The sequence below is a fragment of the Symphodus melops genome (genome assembly GCF_947650265.1).
Source record: "Symphodus melops genome assembly, chromosome: 5".
Lineage (NCBI taxonomy): Eukaryota > Metazoa > Chordata > Actinopteri > Labriformes > Labridae > Symphodus > Symphodus melops.
This window is the reverse complement of record NC_136695.1, coordinates 18,681,600-18,695,235: the sequence shown is the minus strand read 5'-3', so window position 1 is coordinate 18,695,235 and position 13,636 is coordinate 18,681,600. Positions and strand designations below refer to the sequence as shown.

Genomic DNA, 13,636 nt, shown 5'->3' with positions numbered 1-13,636 from the left:
CCAATCAAGCAGACCATTTAACCAAGTGAATCTACCGAAACACTATCACGCTTGCACTGCTTTTTGAATGAGAACTGTCCTCTGGTTTTCATGTTTGCTGGCTGTATTATGTGCATGCTGGCAAAGGGTGAAACATTGAGATTAAACAGAGGACAGATACCTGTATCCGGTGATTTCAGGGTTGGCTGAAGCAGAGCAGATGAAGAGAACCTTAGCTCCCTCGGCCACAGTCTGAGGCTGTACTGATAGAGTCACTGAAGGAGGGTCTGTGAGGAGGAAAACCTTACTGTTATAAACATGTATGGACTTAATGGATTTCGTAATCTTATTGGTACCCTTCCCTTTTAACTTGAAAAAAACTAAATGTGTTGCTGCAGGTTAATGCACAAAGAAGCCTTTTGCTGCAGAGCCAAATGATATTGTGTATAGTCTGATGCGGGGACACTTACGCTGGACATTGATTGTAACGGATGTCTGTCGTCCAGCAGGGGCAGCAGGGTTAAGGACCCTGCAGGTGTAGGTGCGCCCTGAGTCGCTGTCCTCAGGGACAATTGGAAGCATACTAACAGCAGCCTCCCTCTTTCCATCTTCCAATGGTATCTGTAGATTTGCAAAATACAGCAGGATAACTGTTAAACAGCGATAGAAGTCAGAGCAACAGTATGCTTTCAAAGAGAGAGACAAACATCCGCTCAATGTCGCACAAGCAAAGCATATTTTGGAATATAGCTATGACACTGCAGGTTTGATTTTTTTTTCATGTGTTTGGCATTAAACTTGCCATCCTGTTCCATGACATTGCAGTTAAATCATATATTTTACGATGCAGCAGGGGATATTGTGCTGTTCCCACATTTCTGAGAGTGTTCCCCGTCAGCGCTCTTGTTTGTCATCATCTTTTAAATCTATTTACTGCTCAAAAGAATCAATACGCCTAAGTGAGGAAAGGTGTAGATTCTGAGGATATGGCTCACTGCTCTCTCTCTCTCTCTCTCTCTCTCTCTCTCTCTCTCTCTCTCTCTCTCTCTCTACCACTCTTCCTCTCTCACACACAAAGAAAAAAAAACTGTGATGGCTCAGGTGCCTGTGTGAGTGTTTTTTGGGCGGTGATATTGAGAAAAAAAGTGTCACACATTTGATAAAAAAGCAAGGGCAAGCTGAGCCGTTTCCCTGGGCAGCCAAATCAATGGACACAGGCTTTCACTTTCTCAGCCGGACACAAAAAAAGCATTTTTATGCTAGATCAAATCACATCACTCCCCGTCACCACCCCTCACGCGGACAGATCTTTCTCTTGCCCCAGCCTCACTTCTTAATGTTGTAAAATCTCTCTTTTTTTCCACGATGCTCAATCTCACTACATCAGTCTTTATTCTTTTCCCCCCATATTCCTCCTTGCCTCTCCCTCCTCCCCCCTCCGATCTCACTGCAGGCTCTAGCCTCCTTAAATGTAGCGTTTAGCGTCGTTTAGCGTGGCCAGAGAGCATGAAAAATGTGACACTTTCCCAGCCATGGCCAGCTTACGCTCCGGCGCATCCCCATTGTGTTTCTGCATTGTTGTGGGTGATTTCTTCTCTGCAGAAACTCTACTGTATGAAACACTCATGCCTGTCTGAGCTTTGGCATGCTCCAGTTATGCTGTAGTGTCGCTGCATTAGCGAGCAAAAGGGGATGGAGGGGGTTTGTGAAAGAGAGGGGGGTGGTGAGGCAGAGTAGGGGGAGGAGGTGGGGTGGGAGTAGGGGGGTCAGGCGTGAGTGAAAATGGGAGGGGGACTGCAGAGGGTGAGCGGACAAATAGTGTGAGAGAAGGTTGGCGATAGGGTAAAAAAAACTGAAAACACTGAAGAAGGAAAAGAAAAAGAGGGAGGAATGAAAAAGGGGACTTTATACCATAAGAGAAGATATTTCTGTTTTGAATAGTTTTGCAATTATCTCTTCCTCCCGTTATGTTTTGTGTATATCGTGTGGGTGTTAGTGATTGAATGATAGCGCCGTGCATAAGATCTGTTCTCGCCGTACCTTAGAATAAATCGCAGACTCCATGACCTCTCCATCTCTGTACCAGGTGATCTCAGCAGCAGGTTTGGCTCCTGAGGCTCTGCAGGTAAGGTTGTGTGGTGTGTGGGCCTTAAGACGAACAACAGGGCCACCCTCCACCACTGGGTCTGAAGGAGGAACTGTAAAACACAACAAACAAAAAAAAAAAAAAAATCTCATTACGGCTCCAGGCCAGAACAGAGCCACAAAGAAGTTGTTCTGATATTGAGTTTGCTGTTGCTCTTAGCCCAGCATCAATATATCGCAGCAGCAATAGAAGCAAACAACATCTTTTTAAGGCCATGTGTTGGTTTAACAAGGTGTCGTTTCAGACAGGAGAAAATAGCAAGAACAGTTGTCATTTGGAAAAAAAACATGCACTCAACTATTATTTATTTCCTTCCTTGGGACTTGCATTATTACTCTATTTGCTCTTATTGTTGCAGAGTGATGTTTCAACTGAATTGCTTATTTGTTCATTTATTTGCATGGTTTCGCACGCACCACTGGCAAGCCAAGCATGCCACCCCTGATGAAGGCGTCTATCTCCCCAACCAATAAGAAAAGGAGTAAACATGGGGTTTGTGCTGGCCTTTTTCGCTCCCTCCACCGAACCAATTTCACTGTGTGTATCTGAATTGTCAGAGGTCCTTCCGCTGCCGCGCCACGGACACTAATGGAATCCGAGTGCTAGGTGATTTTAATTTCCATGCCGATTCCCCTGACTGCACTCCCGCCGTTGACTCCTTTGACTGTGCAGGATTGCTTTGGTCTCATCTGGCCACATTGATTTACACATACACACATAGAGACGTGTGCACACACCTACACGTGTGCAGAAAAAAGCCCCGTTCTCTCTTTAACACCCCTTATGTCTGCACGTAAACAGAAACATACTGCAGGTGTCTAAATGATGCACCTGATTTCATTCAATATGTTGATATTTTTATTGAGTGCATATAATGGTCGTGAATCACAAGCCTACAGTATGTGTTTCTGAGTGTTTTTTTTTTTTTAAATGTAGAAAAGCAATATTATGAACTTTTTCTGCTGCCTCCACACAGGCATCGTTGCTGCTGTGTGTGGGCATGTGATGACCGCGCTGCTTTGTGCTGCTCTGACAGCGACACTAGACACAGAGCAGTGGGCTGATGAACACAGGTGAGCTGTCGGAGTCTATTCATTTAGTTGAAATGTTCTGACATAGCATGATCTCAATCTGCCTGCCTTTTCACGGCAACCCAGTAGCGCTTGTCACCCTGCCTCAATGAACTCTGAATTCACAGCTCAGTGGCAGCAGATTCAAGGACAAATCAAGGCTCTGTGGTGAAAGCTTCTCATTCTGCTGTGGGATAAGCGTCAGCACCATGCCTGTGTTTATTGTAACTCTTAGTGTCCAACTCCACACTTAGCTTAAATATGGACAATGGACAGTACAAATTAATTAAGTGACATTCCATTGTATGCCACCAGATGCCAGCAGTGCTTTGCTGATTCCAATCCTTAAGAGACCTGGCCCTCCTCCTCCACCCCCCCTGCCCTCCTGAATGTCTTTGCGAAGAAGTAGATCACTCACATCATGTTAATGTAAAAACCGCCTTGCAGTTGACAAATGTTGTAGCTCACTGTAAAATGTGCTAACTGTGCAGACCCTGACTTTCGAGCCACTACGCAAGTCATTTGTGACTGCAGCAATCACATTATCTCAGACGTCCACAGTCTTGATTACTGCCACTGAGAGCAGAGGGCTTTCCTTTTTCTTTTCTTTTTTCATGTTCAGTCTCTTGGCTGAGCATTGCTCGGTTTGTATTATATATTCAGGACATGATTTTTATACCAGAAAACTAGATTCATGATGGGTTTATCTGTGAGGGGTAATCAGAGTTTTTTTTTCATGATATGCAAATCACCTGAGAAGTGTTTGATGTCTTTTTTTTTTCCCTCTATGATCATTATGAATGGGATGCTCCTTTTCTGGGCATTGTAGAAAAGGAGTGTTACATGTATGTGTTTGTGTACATATGTCTGTGTTGTGTGACTAAGACACTCCCCTGATTGTTCCCAAGAGCTGCCAGCCTGCAGGCTTTGGCACGAGGGCTAGCTGCGGGGATCATGCATGAGCTGTGTATCTTACCTAGTACAGTGAGCTTGGCTCGGTGGGAGCGCAGTCCTGCCTGTGTAGCCTGACACTCGTACACCGCGTCATCCACCAACTCTGCCGAATCGATCAGCAAGCTGTGCTCGCCTGATAGCGGGTCGCCCATTAAGGAATAGCGCGTCCAGCCTGCGTGAAGCCAGCACAGAGAATAGAGTCAGAGACAAACAAACCAAGCGACAACAAACACATAATGAAGGGACTATAAAATGAACAGACTTGTGCCGTGAACAAAGGCTGGAAAAAACGTGGCAAAGGCACAATTGAAAGCAAAGCAGCACCTCACTGGGCCTGGAATTGAGCCGTTATGTTAGCGGAGCAGCGTGAAGCTCGAAATGCAACACGTGAGAAGGCTTCTGCATGAGGAGTGTGTCCTTTAAACACAGACACAATAAAGATGGGGTGGCTAAGGTCAAGAGGAAGCCTCTCCACCTTCTCTCTAGTCTGCCACACATTTAAATGTCAGTGCGTGACAAAAGCCAATTGATTATCTACCTTCCTACAAGGCCCTTAAAACGCTGAGCAACAAATTAAAGTTCTCTGTGTGCTGCTGTAGCTGACCTGTCTGTGGTACATAGTTCTCTAAACATTAATTTGGGTAAAACTCCAACGTTTGACGGGGAGAGACTTGGTTTCTAATGAGACCTGGCATTGATCGTAGTGAGACGGACACAAAGAGCAATAAACACACAGAAAGCAACAGAGCGAGAGAGAAAAACAGATAATACCTGGTAGATCTCTCTCTCCACCCAGAGCCAGTCCATCTTTTGTCCATTGCACCATTCCCCGGTATCCCACAATGACACAGGGCAGAGTCACCGACTGACCAGATATGACCACCTGGTCCTGGGGCTGCTGGGAGAAATAGGCTGCTTGGGTGGCTGCTGTGAGAAGAGAGAGAGAAAGCATCATGTAAATAAAACATGTCTTAGAATGTAAAGTCGATGCACAATAAGCTCTGAGATTCAAAGGATGCTGCTCATGGCTGATTTCTCTTTCCTGCTTTCATCAGAGAATATAATGTCAGTATATTTCTTGCAGTGATGAAAGATAAAACATCCACTGGAAAGGTTTTGAATAGTGTATAAAATTGAGCATGGCATATGAATCCGAAAGCTTGCTCTCTTGTTCTTATTGGCACTTGCTGAGAGAATGGACATGTGTGACAATATTATTTTTCTCCCCATAAATGTGGCTTCTAAGAGGAAGAGTCAGCTGCACCTCATAACTTATTTAACTCTTTCCTGAGACCATATGGTTCTTTGCTCGCTGACATGAAGCAAACACACTTCCTGGGAGAAAAATATGCCCCTCTTTGACGATGCTTTTTGTAAAAGTGGATGTTAAACAATCAAAACTCCATTAAAACTCCCCAGAGAACTATCCGTTTGAGCCTGCTGAAAGTCAGCAGAGACACCTGCCGCCGTTCCACTGCTGTGTTTAAGCACGGCACGCGGTCTCACCGGATTGGCTGGCCCGCCTTCACACGCATACATAAACACAGTGTGAATATAGATCCACGGTTTCAACTGTTTGTGCCACTATGCTAACGATTGAGCATTACAAACCCTACTGGCAGGGAAAGATGGCAACACTCCAGAGGTAACTAATCCGTAGGGGGAAGGTAGGAGGAGGAGAGGGAGGAAGGAAGGCAGTTGGTTGGTTATCTAAGTGGGGTGTCTGTGAGAGTCGTGAAGAGGACTTAAAAAAACTCATTCTCCTTCTCTTTTTTCTTTGTTGCTTGGTGGAGAATAGAAGGGAAGGGGGACAGAGGCAGATAAAGAGGGTTCTATTCAGGCAGTACTAAGCCCCCCCTGAACTGCTTCTCTTGGTGGGAGCGCTTAAACAGACAGGGTTGCCCCCCCTCCCAGTGAAGAAAGCCGCTGAAAGGAGGGCAACATACGGCGGCCAGAGACGCGCTATTGTCCCCTTGTCCCTCTCTTTTAATAGGCCTCTTCATTTCCAATCAATCCTGCTAAATGCAAGTTTAATAGCTTTTCAATAGCAGCTTTTCCCCTCAGAGGGTAGCTGGGATTTTCTCTCTCTCTCTTTCTCTCACCCCTTTTCTCTTTTCCCCCTGTCTCTTCCCCCACACACATTTCTTGGTCTAATCTGTCCAGTTTTATTTTGGGGAGGGGGTCCAAGGTTGTTGGCAGTGTTTATTCTGCACTCAATTATCCACTTCATCTCGGGGTGCACCACGGACTGAACTCTGCCCCCCTCCTCCTTTGCACCCTCCCTCCTCTGTCGCGCAACAACACAATCAAAGGCGCTAACAGTGAGTACATCAGGAACGTCAGTTTTCCGTGGCTCCAACTGCCCCAAAAGTCTATTCACATGCGCACAAACTCTTGCTTTTCGTCAAGGCCAAAAGAGATGATAATAGATAACTGGGAGGAAACAAAACATCAGACAACAATGCATGTTCGTATACCAATGGTGTCTCCCTGTACATTATTTTAGACCAATTGTTTGAAAAGCTTATTGAGCGCTGGATGCAAACAGGTAGGCTGTATGTGTGTCACGCATTGCGGATCAAAAGAGACCAATTTAAGAGCGTCAATGAGAAGTGAAACATCTCCTAGCTCAGGCTATTAGGTGTTTAGCGAAGGCTGGCATTTTCCCATCATACCTTTAAAAATGCTGTTTTTACAGCCTGCCCCTGCACATTCGGCATTTATGAGCCATCAAGCGTTTTCCTATGCTTCCCCTTGCAGAGTGAGTTAGGGGATTTTCAGCTTTGTACTCACAACAGTTCAAACATTGATTGCAATTAAGTATCTTGCCCGGAGTATCTAAATGTTTACAATGGGTAATAATTCAGCGCATTGGTTGATTGTTCAGATTGATTACATGCATTCAATTGTTTCTCTTTACCTCACCAACATGCAATTTCTCATGCTCACATATGGCAATTAACGCCTTGTGTGCACACGTAGAAACACAGGCGTACAAATATAGAGTGCGGCGTGCTGCAGCGAATGTCTTCACACCATAGGAGTGATTCATTGCTCTCCAGCTCCCTTATTGAAAACGCTCAACAGAACATCTCGACGGGCTAATGACTCATGCCAGATTCCTTTAATTCCTCCTTGCTGAATTAGACAATTCTTTGACGGTGTATTAGCAGCTTAATTACATGAATACATTTCTGACAGAAGGAGAGAGGAAGCAATAGAAAAGGACAAAGAAATGTTGGAGAGGCAGTCAGAAGAAGAGAGGAAATGTGGGTGTAAGGAGGCATGGTCTTGGTGTGCTGCTGTGTCACGTACAAGCATGTACACAAAATCGACAACACAGGAGGGTTCAGGGTTTCAGCAGACTGTTCCAATTAAATCAACTTAGAAGAGAAAGATCCGCATCCCCCTATTTCTGCAGAAGCTGTTACTTTATTTACCATGTCGTCTGAATGTGAATGTTACGCAGGTAAATATGCACAGGGCTGATTAGATTTACCTCGTGTTGTGGGCTTAAAAATAACTTTAAAGGTCGGTAAAATTTAGATTTACAAGTCCTAGCCTTTAAAAAATGCAACATGGACTTGACTTCTTACCTTTGCAGTGTACGTGTGCTTGTCTGTGTGCTTTTCCTTCCCCTAGTAACAAGGTCAAAACACATTTTGATACTTTTTAATCCGGATTTCTCAAAATGGAATATCATTTCACGCCCCTGGATGCACATGGGGCCAAATTGTGTGAGCGAGTGTGTGTGTGTGTGTGTGTGTGTGTGTGTGTGTGTGTGTGCGCGCACGCATGGCATCTCTTCCGAAGTATGCGGGCTCAGTGTGTCTAAAAATATGCCATATATGTTTATGTATCTGAAGGGTGGAGCAGCGTTAATGGGGAAAACAACTTGTGAGGCATATTTAGCTGTCACTTTGACACAGTTGCTCTTTCTGTCACATGGTCGGAGTTAAGTGCAAAAATACAGCTTCTCCGACTTGGACATAACCTATTAAAGGGCTTTGCATGGACTCTGGCACTGAGAGCCCTCTCTCTCCTCCATCTGAAAAGATAGGGATACTTTCACATCGGAAAGGATCAGGAAGGGATGGACAGATGTCAGCAATGATCCGTCCACCATGGGACATCTGCCTTGATAGAATTAGATTGAACCAGCTTCTGTGTGTGTGTGTCTGTGTGTGTGTGTGTGTGTGTGGGTGTGTGTGTACTGCTAACGTATGAGGGTAAAAGCCAGCCATAATGCTAAAGAATGAGAAAGATAATGGTATTGAAGATAACCTTTAGAGGAAATGTGGATCTAATACACAGTGCACTTATTTGTGGTAATCTGTGATACCATTTTTGGTAATCTTACAAAAATAGAAAAAACCTGATTGCAGGTCCTAAATCAACTTAACAGCTCTCAAAAAGTCACATCCGTCAGCTATAACCTGATATTACATCATAGTCCCTTGTTTGTAACAGCTTGGGTGGTGTCCAATTTTCATTTTTTTACAATGACACTTTACTGCATTTACTCTGAAGAGGCTCCAAGTTGCATTCACAGAGTCTCTATTCTAGTCCTGATGTTATTCCATATCTTCATTCCCATGCAGTGTAAAATCTGGCCCTATGGGGTCTATAAATATAAGTGCTCTTAACTCGACTGGTTAATTTGCTCGATGCAGTAATAATTCAAAATTGTAACAAAAACAGAGCCTGATATCTGCTTGTATTTTCACCCAGGTGGTGGAGGCAGAATCCTGTGTCCAGCTGGTGTGAGTTTTCCACAATAAAAAGCAGAGAGGAGAAAACAAGGAGGAAGAGGAGAAAATACAAAACAAGACAATTGGCAAAAAAGTGTCAAGCTTGGAATAAACAGCCCCTTTCCCCAAATGCCATCCATTGTGTCTTGTCTAGATAAGGCTTCTAAATCAGGCTGGAAAATGCAAGCTCCATTTCTCTCTGTATGGAATTATTATCCCTTTGTTTTGAGTCCTTTTTGTCCTCCACTTGCTGTTTGTGTGCATGTGAACAAACAGACAGCAGTGCTGAGGTAGCTCGACTAAAGAGTATGTCCCAAAGGGGTCCCAGCACTCATCTCATGTTTGATCTGCCTACCAAGCTCATTACAATGACTCCAACAGAACTTCTAAGGGACTGCAGGAGGGCCAACAGCAGATACCACCCACCAACTTGTGGCAGTATGGCACCCAGCACCCTCTCTGGTTTTTTCTTGGACCGTTGCAAAAACAGCTTCAGCCTCTGCAGATGGTGTCCTCTCTCACACCTTAATGCGTCCCGCTCTCGCTTCAATCCTTTCTCTCCCACATCGCATTCCAGCTGCACACCCACCCACCCACGCTTACTATCTTTTCCCCCCATTCTGTATTTTTTTGGTTCCCAAATTGCAGTCTAACAGCTATTTAAGAGCTGTTTTGCTGGAGTTTAATCCTCCAAGCCTCCCCTTTCAGCCTTTATTCCATTGTGAAAATCTTGGCTCAGACCTCGACCCTTTTTACCAGAGTGGACCCGCTCATCTCCCCCTCCCCTCTCCACACCCCAAATCCTATCCCCTCTTCTGCTCTGCTGATACCCCAACCCGGAGCATTTTCTCCCATTCCTTCATCCCTCAACAATCCATCCTCTCATTGCTCTGTTTATCGCTCAAGCGTCTACAGTAAGTGAGCCGTGATCCCTGAAATCAATGCCGAGCAGGCCCCCTCTGAGAGTTATATAAGGTGTTACTAATTGTTGATTTGCTTTCTCCAAAGCTCTTTTTGCCACCACTCTGTATTCCAGACTCTATGTCAGCTGTCATCTCTTGCCAGCCTGAGTCCTTTGCACTTTTTTATTTTATTATTATTTTTTTTTAAATCTCCACATCGCTTGCTCTCCACTACCTTGTATCCCCTCCTGTCCCCTCACTCTCTGCATCCCCCTGGTGTGAAAATCACAGGGGTTTGTGTCATCTTGTCACCATGACACTCAAGACAGCAGAGGGAGAACAACAGTTTAAAAAAAAAATGCAGCCACTACATGTTTGAAAGAGCGGAAAAACTGAGGCAAGGTAAAAATGGAAAAAGTGGGCTCCTGTCAGCTTCCAATTGCAGAGGAGCAGGCCTGAGAGGGGGATTGATGGAATGCTGTAATCAGCCCGTTTCCAAGGCTGTCACCACCAGGTTTTTCTCTGCTGGAATGGGGCAGTGAACACATCAGGACAGCAGTGAGGTTGATCACATGGGTGGCGGTGGCAGAGCTTCTCCCTGGGTACCTGCTGTAGCAGATACAGTGGATGGAATAATAGAGTGGTATGCATACCAGGAGGAGAAGAAAGGGGAGGAGGCTGAGAGGGAGGGAGGCGGACAAGAGTGCTGATGTGACATAGTCAGTGTGTGAATGTTCGCCCAGTCACTGTGCTGCAGTGCCATAAATACACTCTTATAATGTCTTCTTCCTCCTATACACACACACACACGCACACGCACACGCACGTGCATGAACACAGAGCAAACACTTACTGTCACAGTATCATATCTTTAGAGTTTGTATTGGGTAAAAGCATCTTTCTGAGTATAATTCCTGCACAGCTTTTAAACAGCTCCCCCACTCTGAAGACGAGAGCCAAAAGAGCTGAGAGCTGACTCCGTGCAGACAGATAGCAAGTGACTGACTGGATGGCTGGCTGGCTGGCTGGCTGGCAGCGGGACAGGAAATAAAAAAAAGGGGGGGAAGGAATCGGTGGCAGTGGTATGAAATTGTCTGTACACATCAGCCAGCGGTGTTGACAAGATGTTGATTGAGCTAGTCTTGTCATTTCATGTCATTCCTGCTTACCCCCTGGTGTTTTCAGTGCAAGACAGCTGCTGGCTGGATCTGTGTCACAGTTCCAGCCCTTTTCTGTCCTCCACCTCTCTCTCTCTCTCTCTCTCTCTTTTTTTTTTTGCCTCTGTATCCTAATTTCCCTTTCTATTCCCCCCCCCGCCCTTTTCACCACTGTTTAGATGGAAGGGCTTTCAGTATAATTTACTGTGCTTTTAAATCATTAACTTCTTGTGCTGTTTGCAAAAGCCCTGCTTTAGTGTGTGCACAACAGCTGACATGCTGGATAAACAGCAATGGTGCGGCATCTAAAAGATGGGGGTGGAATTCAGTGAAAATTGTGTCAATCTTTTCCATGCCTGCAGTGTACATGGCGAGTAAATGAAACAAAGAAATATATAAATAAATAACAGATTAAAAATCCATAAAACAATGAAGATATCATGTTTAGAATTGCCTCCTTCTCTTGCTTTCTCTAAAAGGCATTTGAAATGAAAACAAAGGAGTCCTCTTCATAGATTCTGTGCTGGGACTCTGGGCCTAATGCCCTGGGGTGTCAATTAATTTAGTCTAGGGATTTGCGGCCTACTCTTCCTAATTGAGCCCGGTGGAGACCCCCTTGGCTCTTCACGATAGGAAGTAGTGCGCTTCATAATTAATACTTTTTTTTCCCCTTTTTATTATTATTATTTTTTAATGAGGGCGGTAATGTTGTAAATGTATGCATCTCATTAGAGTAAAAAGGCCATCGATGCTATTGTTCACTTGTGCTGTGTTGGCTGCTGGTGAGATGAAGAAGAGAGACCTCATTGAGAAGCAGCGGTGCCACACTGTAGTCAAAGCCGTGCTTTTGTGTGCGTTTGAATATAAAACAGAGGCAGCTCGATGAGACTCTCATTAGTGTTGCTTAATATGTGTGCTTTTTAAAGCTTAGAGGTTAATGCCCAACTTGCCTCCATTCCACTGGAGCTCTCTTTAATTTGATGCATAATTCTTTTTTGTCAGCAGCTGACAAGAGCCCCCTTCAGAGAAAGCAGCTGAGCTGTGTTGTGAACTCTGCATCCAGAGGAACACAAAGGCACCAAAACACCCTTAATTAAACTGTTTGAAACTATTTCTCTTCTCTTCCCTCCTCATGCACATAACAGAGGGTATTTCTGAACTATCCTATCTTCCCATCACACGGTTCCGAGAACATAACTCCTGGCGATTAAACAAATTACCTCCTCTCCCAGGAGAGCCGTGGATCCAGTGAAAACAATAAGAGTGTGATTCACAACTCTGCCACCTCTCTGTTCTTACAAACGGCCCTCAAATTGCCATTTATTAATCAATGTCTGTGCTTAGTCTGTGTGAAGAATTATTCTTCCCTTCCTCTTTCATCCAGAGGTGCAGAGAAGGCGAGTTGTAATTTAACATCAAATTTTCATTCTGCTCATCAGATTGCTTGTAACTTAAATCATTCCTTTAAAATTACTGATGACTCAGAGCTTCCAGAACACAAGAAAGGGAGGGAGAAAAAAAAAACGTTACCTGCCGACCTCAATACATCCTGCTTTGTCGTGAGAAAAAGAAGGGAAGGGGGAAAACTAATTTCCTGAAACTCCATTTCTTAAGCGTTGATTAGTAAAGGAGCATAATTAGAGTGAAATGTGAAGTCAGGGTTTTTTCAGATTGCTCCGCTTCCTCTAGAAAAAAAAAAAATCAGGCCATGATTAATGTATAAATGATTAATGAGCAAGCTAATTAATCAATTAATTATTAAGCAAGCGCTCTGAACAAGAAGCGGGTAGGATGACGGTGAAGAGTGGATATAAGAAATGGTTAGGTTGTGTGTTAGAGAAAAAAAGGATTTTGGATAATTTGCCTGTTTGTTCTGTCAGTTTGTTTTGTCTTCAGCTACAGAAGGAGGATGAGAAGAGGGCGGATGGGAGGAGATGTAGAGCTTAGCGTATCTTGTTAGATTCCTGAGTGTCGTTTGAGAGCTCTGGCTTCGGAAAAACTTGCTGCATTTGCAAGTTCTCCTGCAAGTCTCGGGGTCATGTCTTTAGGTCAGAGGGTAGTGAAACCTTGCATGACGTTTTTGCGGTTACAGTAATGACATGTGAATTTAAAAGTAAAAGGCCACTCTAGCCACAGTCAACACCTCCAAAAACGCAGAGAGTGCCGGATAGTTCCTGTCTCGAACAAGTCATCCCTCCTCCCCCTGTCTTTAACTAGGACATCCCATCAATCTTTGATAATGCACGGTGTGGGTCTCTCCTGTGTGACCAGGCTGATGAGCCATCACTGCAGGGATTGATGTATGAAATGCAGCCTCCGAATGTAACTGTGATATACTGGACCGTTTCAAGTCAAGTTTGACCTTTTTTTCCTGGATATTAATCGCTGCGGTGAAAGAATATATGTGTGATATATCCCTCCCAAAGGATCTCCACACATTTTATTCTTTGGTTCTTCTATACCTTCAGCGTTTTCATGTCTGCCAAAACTCCCCAGAGCTTCCGCAAAACAGGATGTGGGACACAAAGTATTATTTTATAAGCGAATGGGTTTATTGTTTCTATTCAAAATGCAGCCTTACCCTGTAAAGCTGCCGTTTCCCCCTCCTCCCCTTGACACCCGGAAACACATCCTCAAAGCAAGAACATGAAGGAAGGATCTTTCATCCCTGCATATC

At 44.5% G+C, this 13,636-nt stretch overlaps 1 protein-coding gene across 2 annotated transcripts in view; it reads right to left on the bottom strand.

Annotated features, from left to right (window-relative positions):
• Window positions 1–13,636, bottom strand: part of kirrel3l (kirre like nephrin family adhesion molecule 3, like) — a 32,205-nt gene that overhangs the window by 7,275 nt on the left and 11,294 nt on the right. For both annotated transcript variants that reach the window (XM_079342842.1, XM_079342843.1), the window contains exons 2-6: window positions 4,921–5,076; window positions 4,172–4,321; window positions 2,020–2,177; window positions 450–600; window positions 161–266 (exon numbers count right to left, since the gene is read on the bottom strand). In XM_079342842.1, coding sequence (XP_079198968.1) covers window positions 161–266; window positions 450–600; window positions 2,020–2,177; window positions 4,172–4,321; window positions 4,921–5,076 — 721 coding nt within the window. The remainder of the gene's footprint in view (window positions 1–160; window positions 267–449; window positions 601–2,019; window positions 2,178–4,171; window positions 4,322–4,920; window positions 5,077–13,636) is intronic.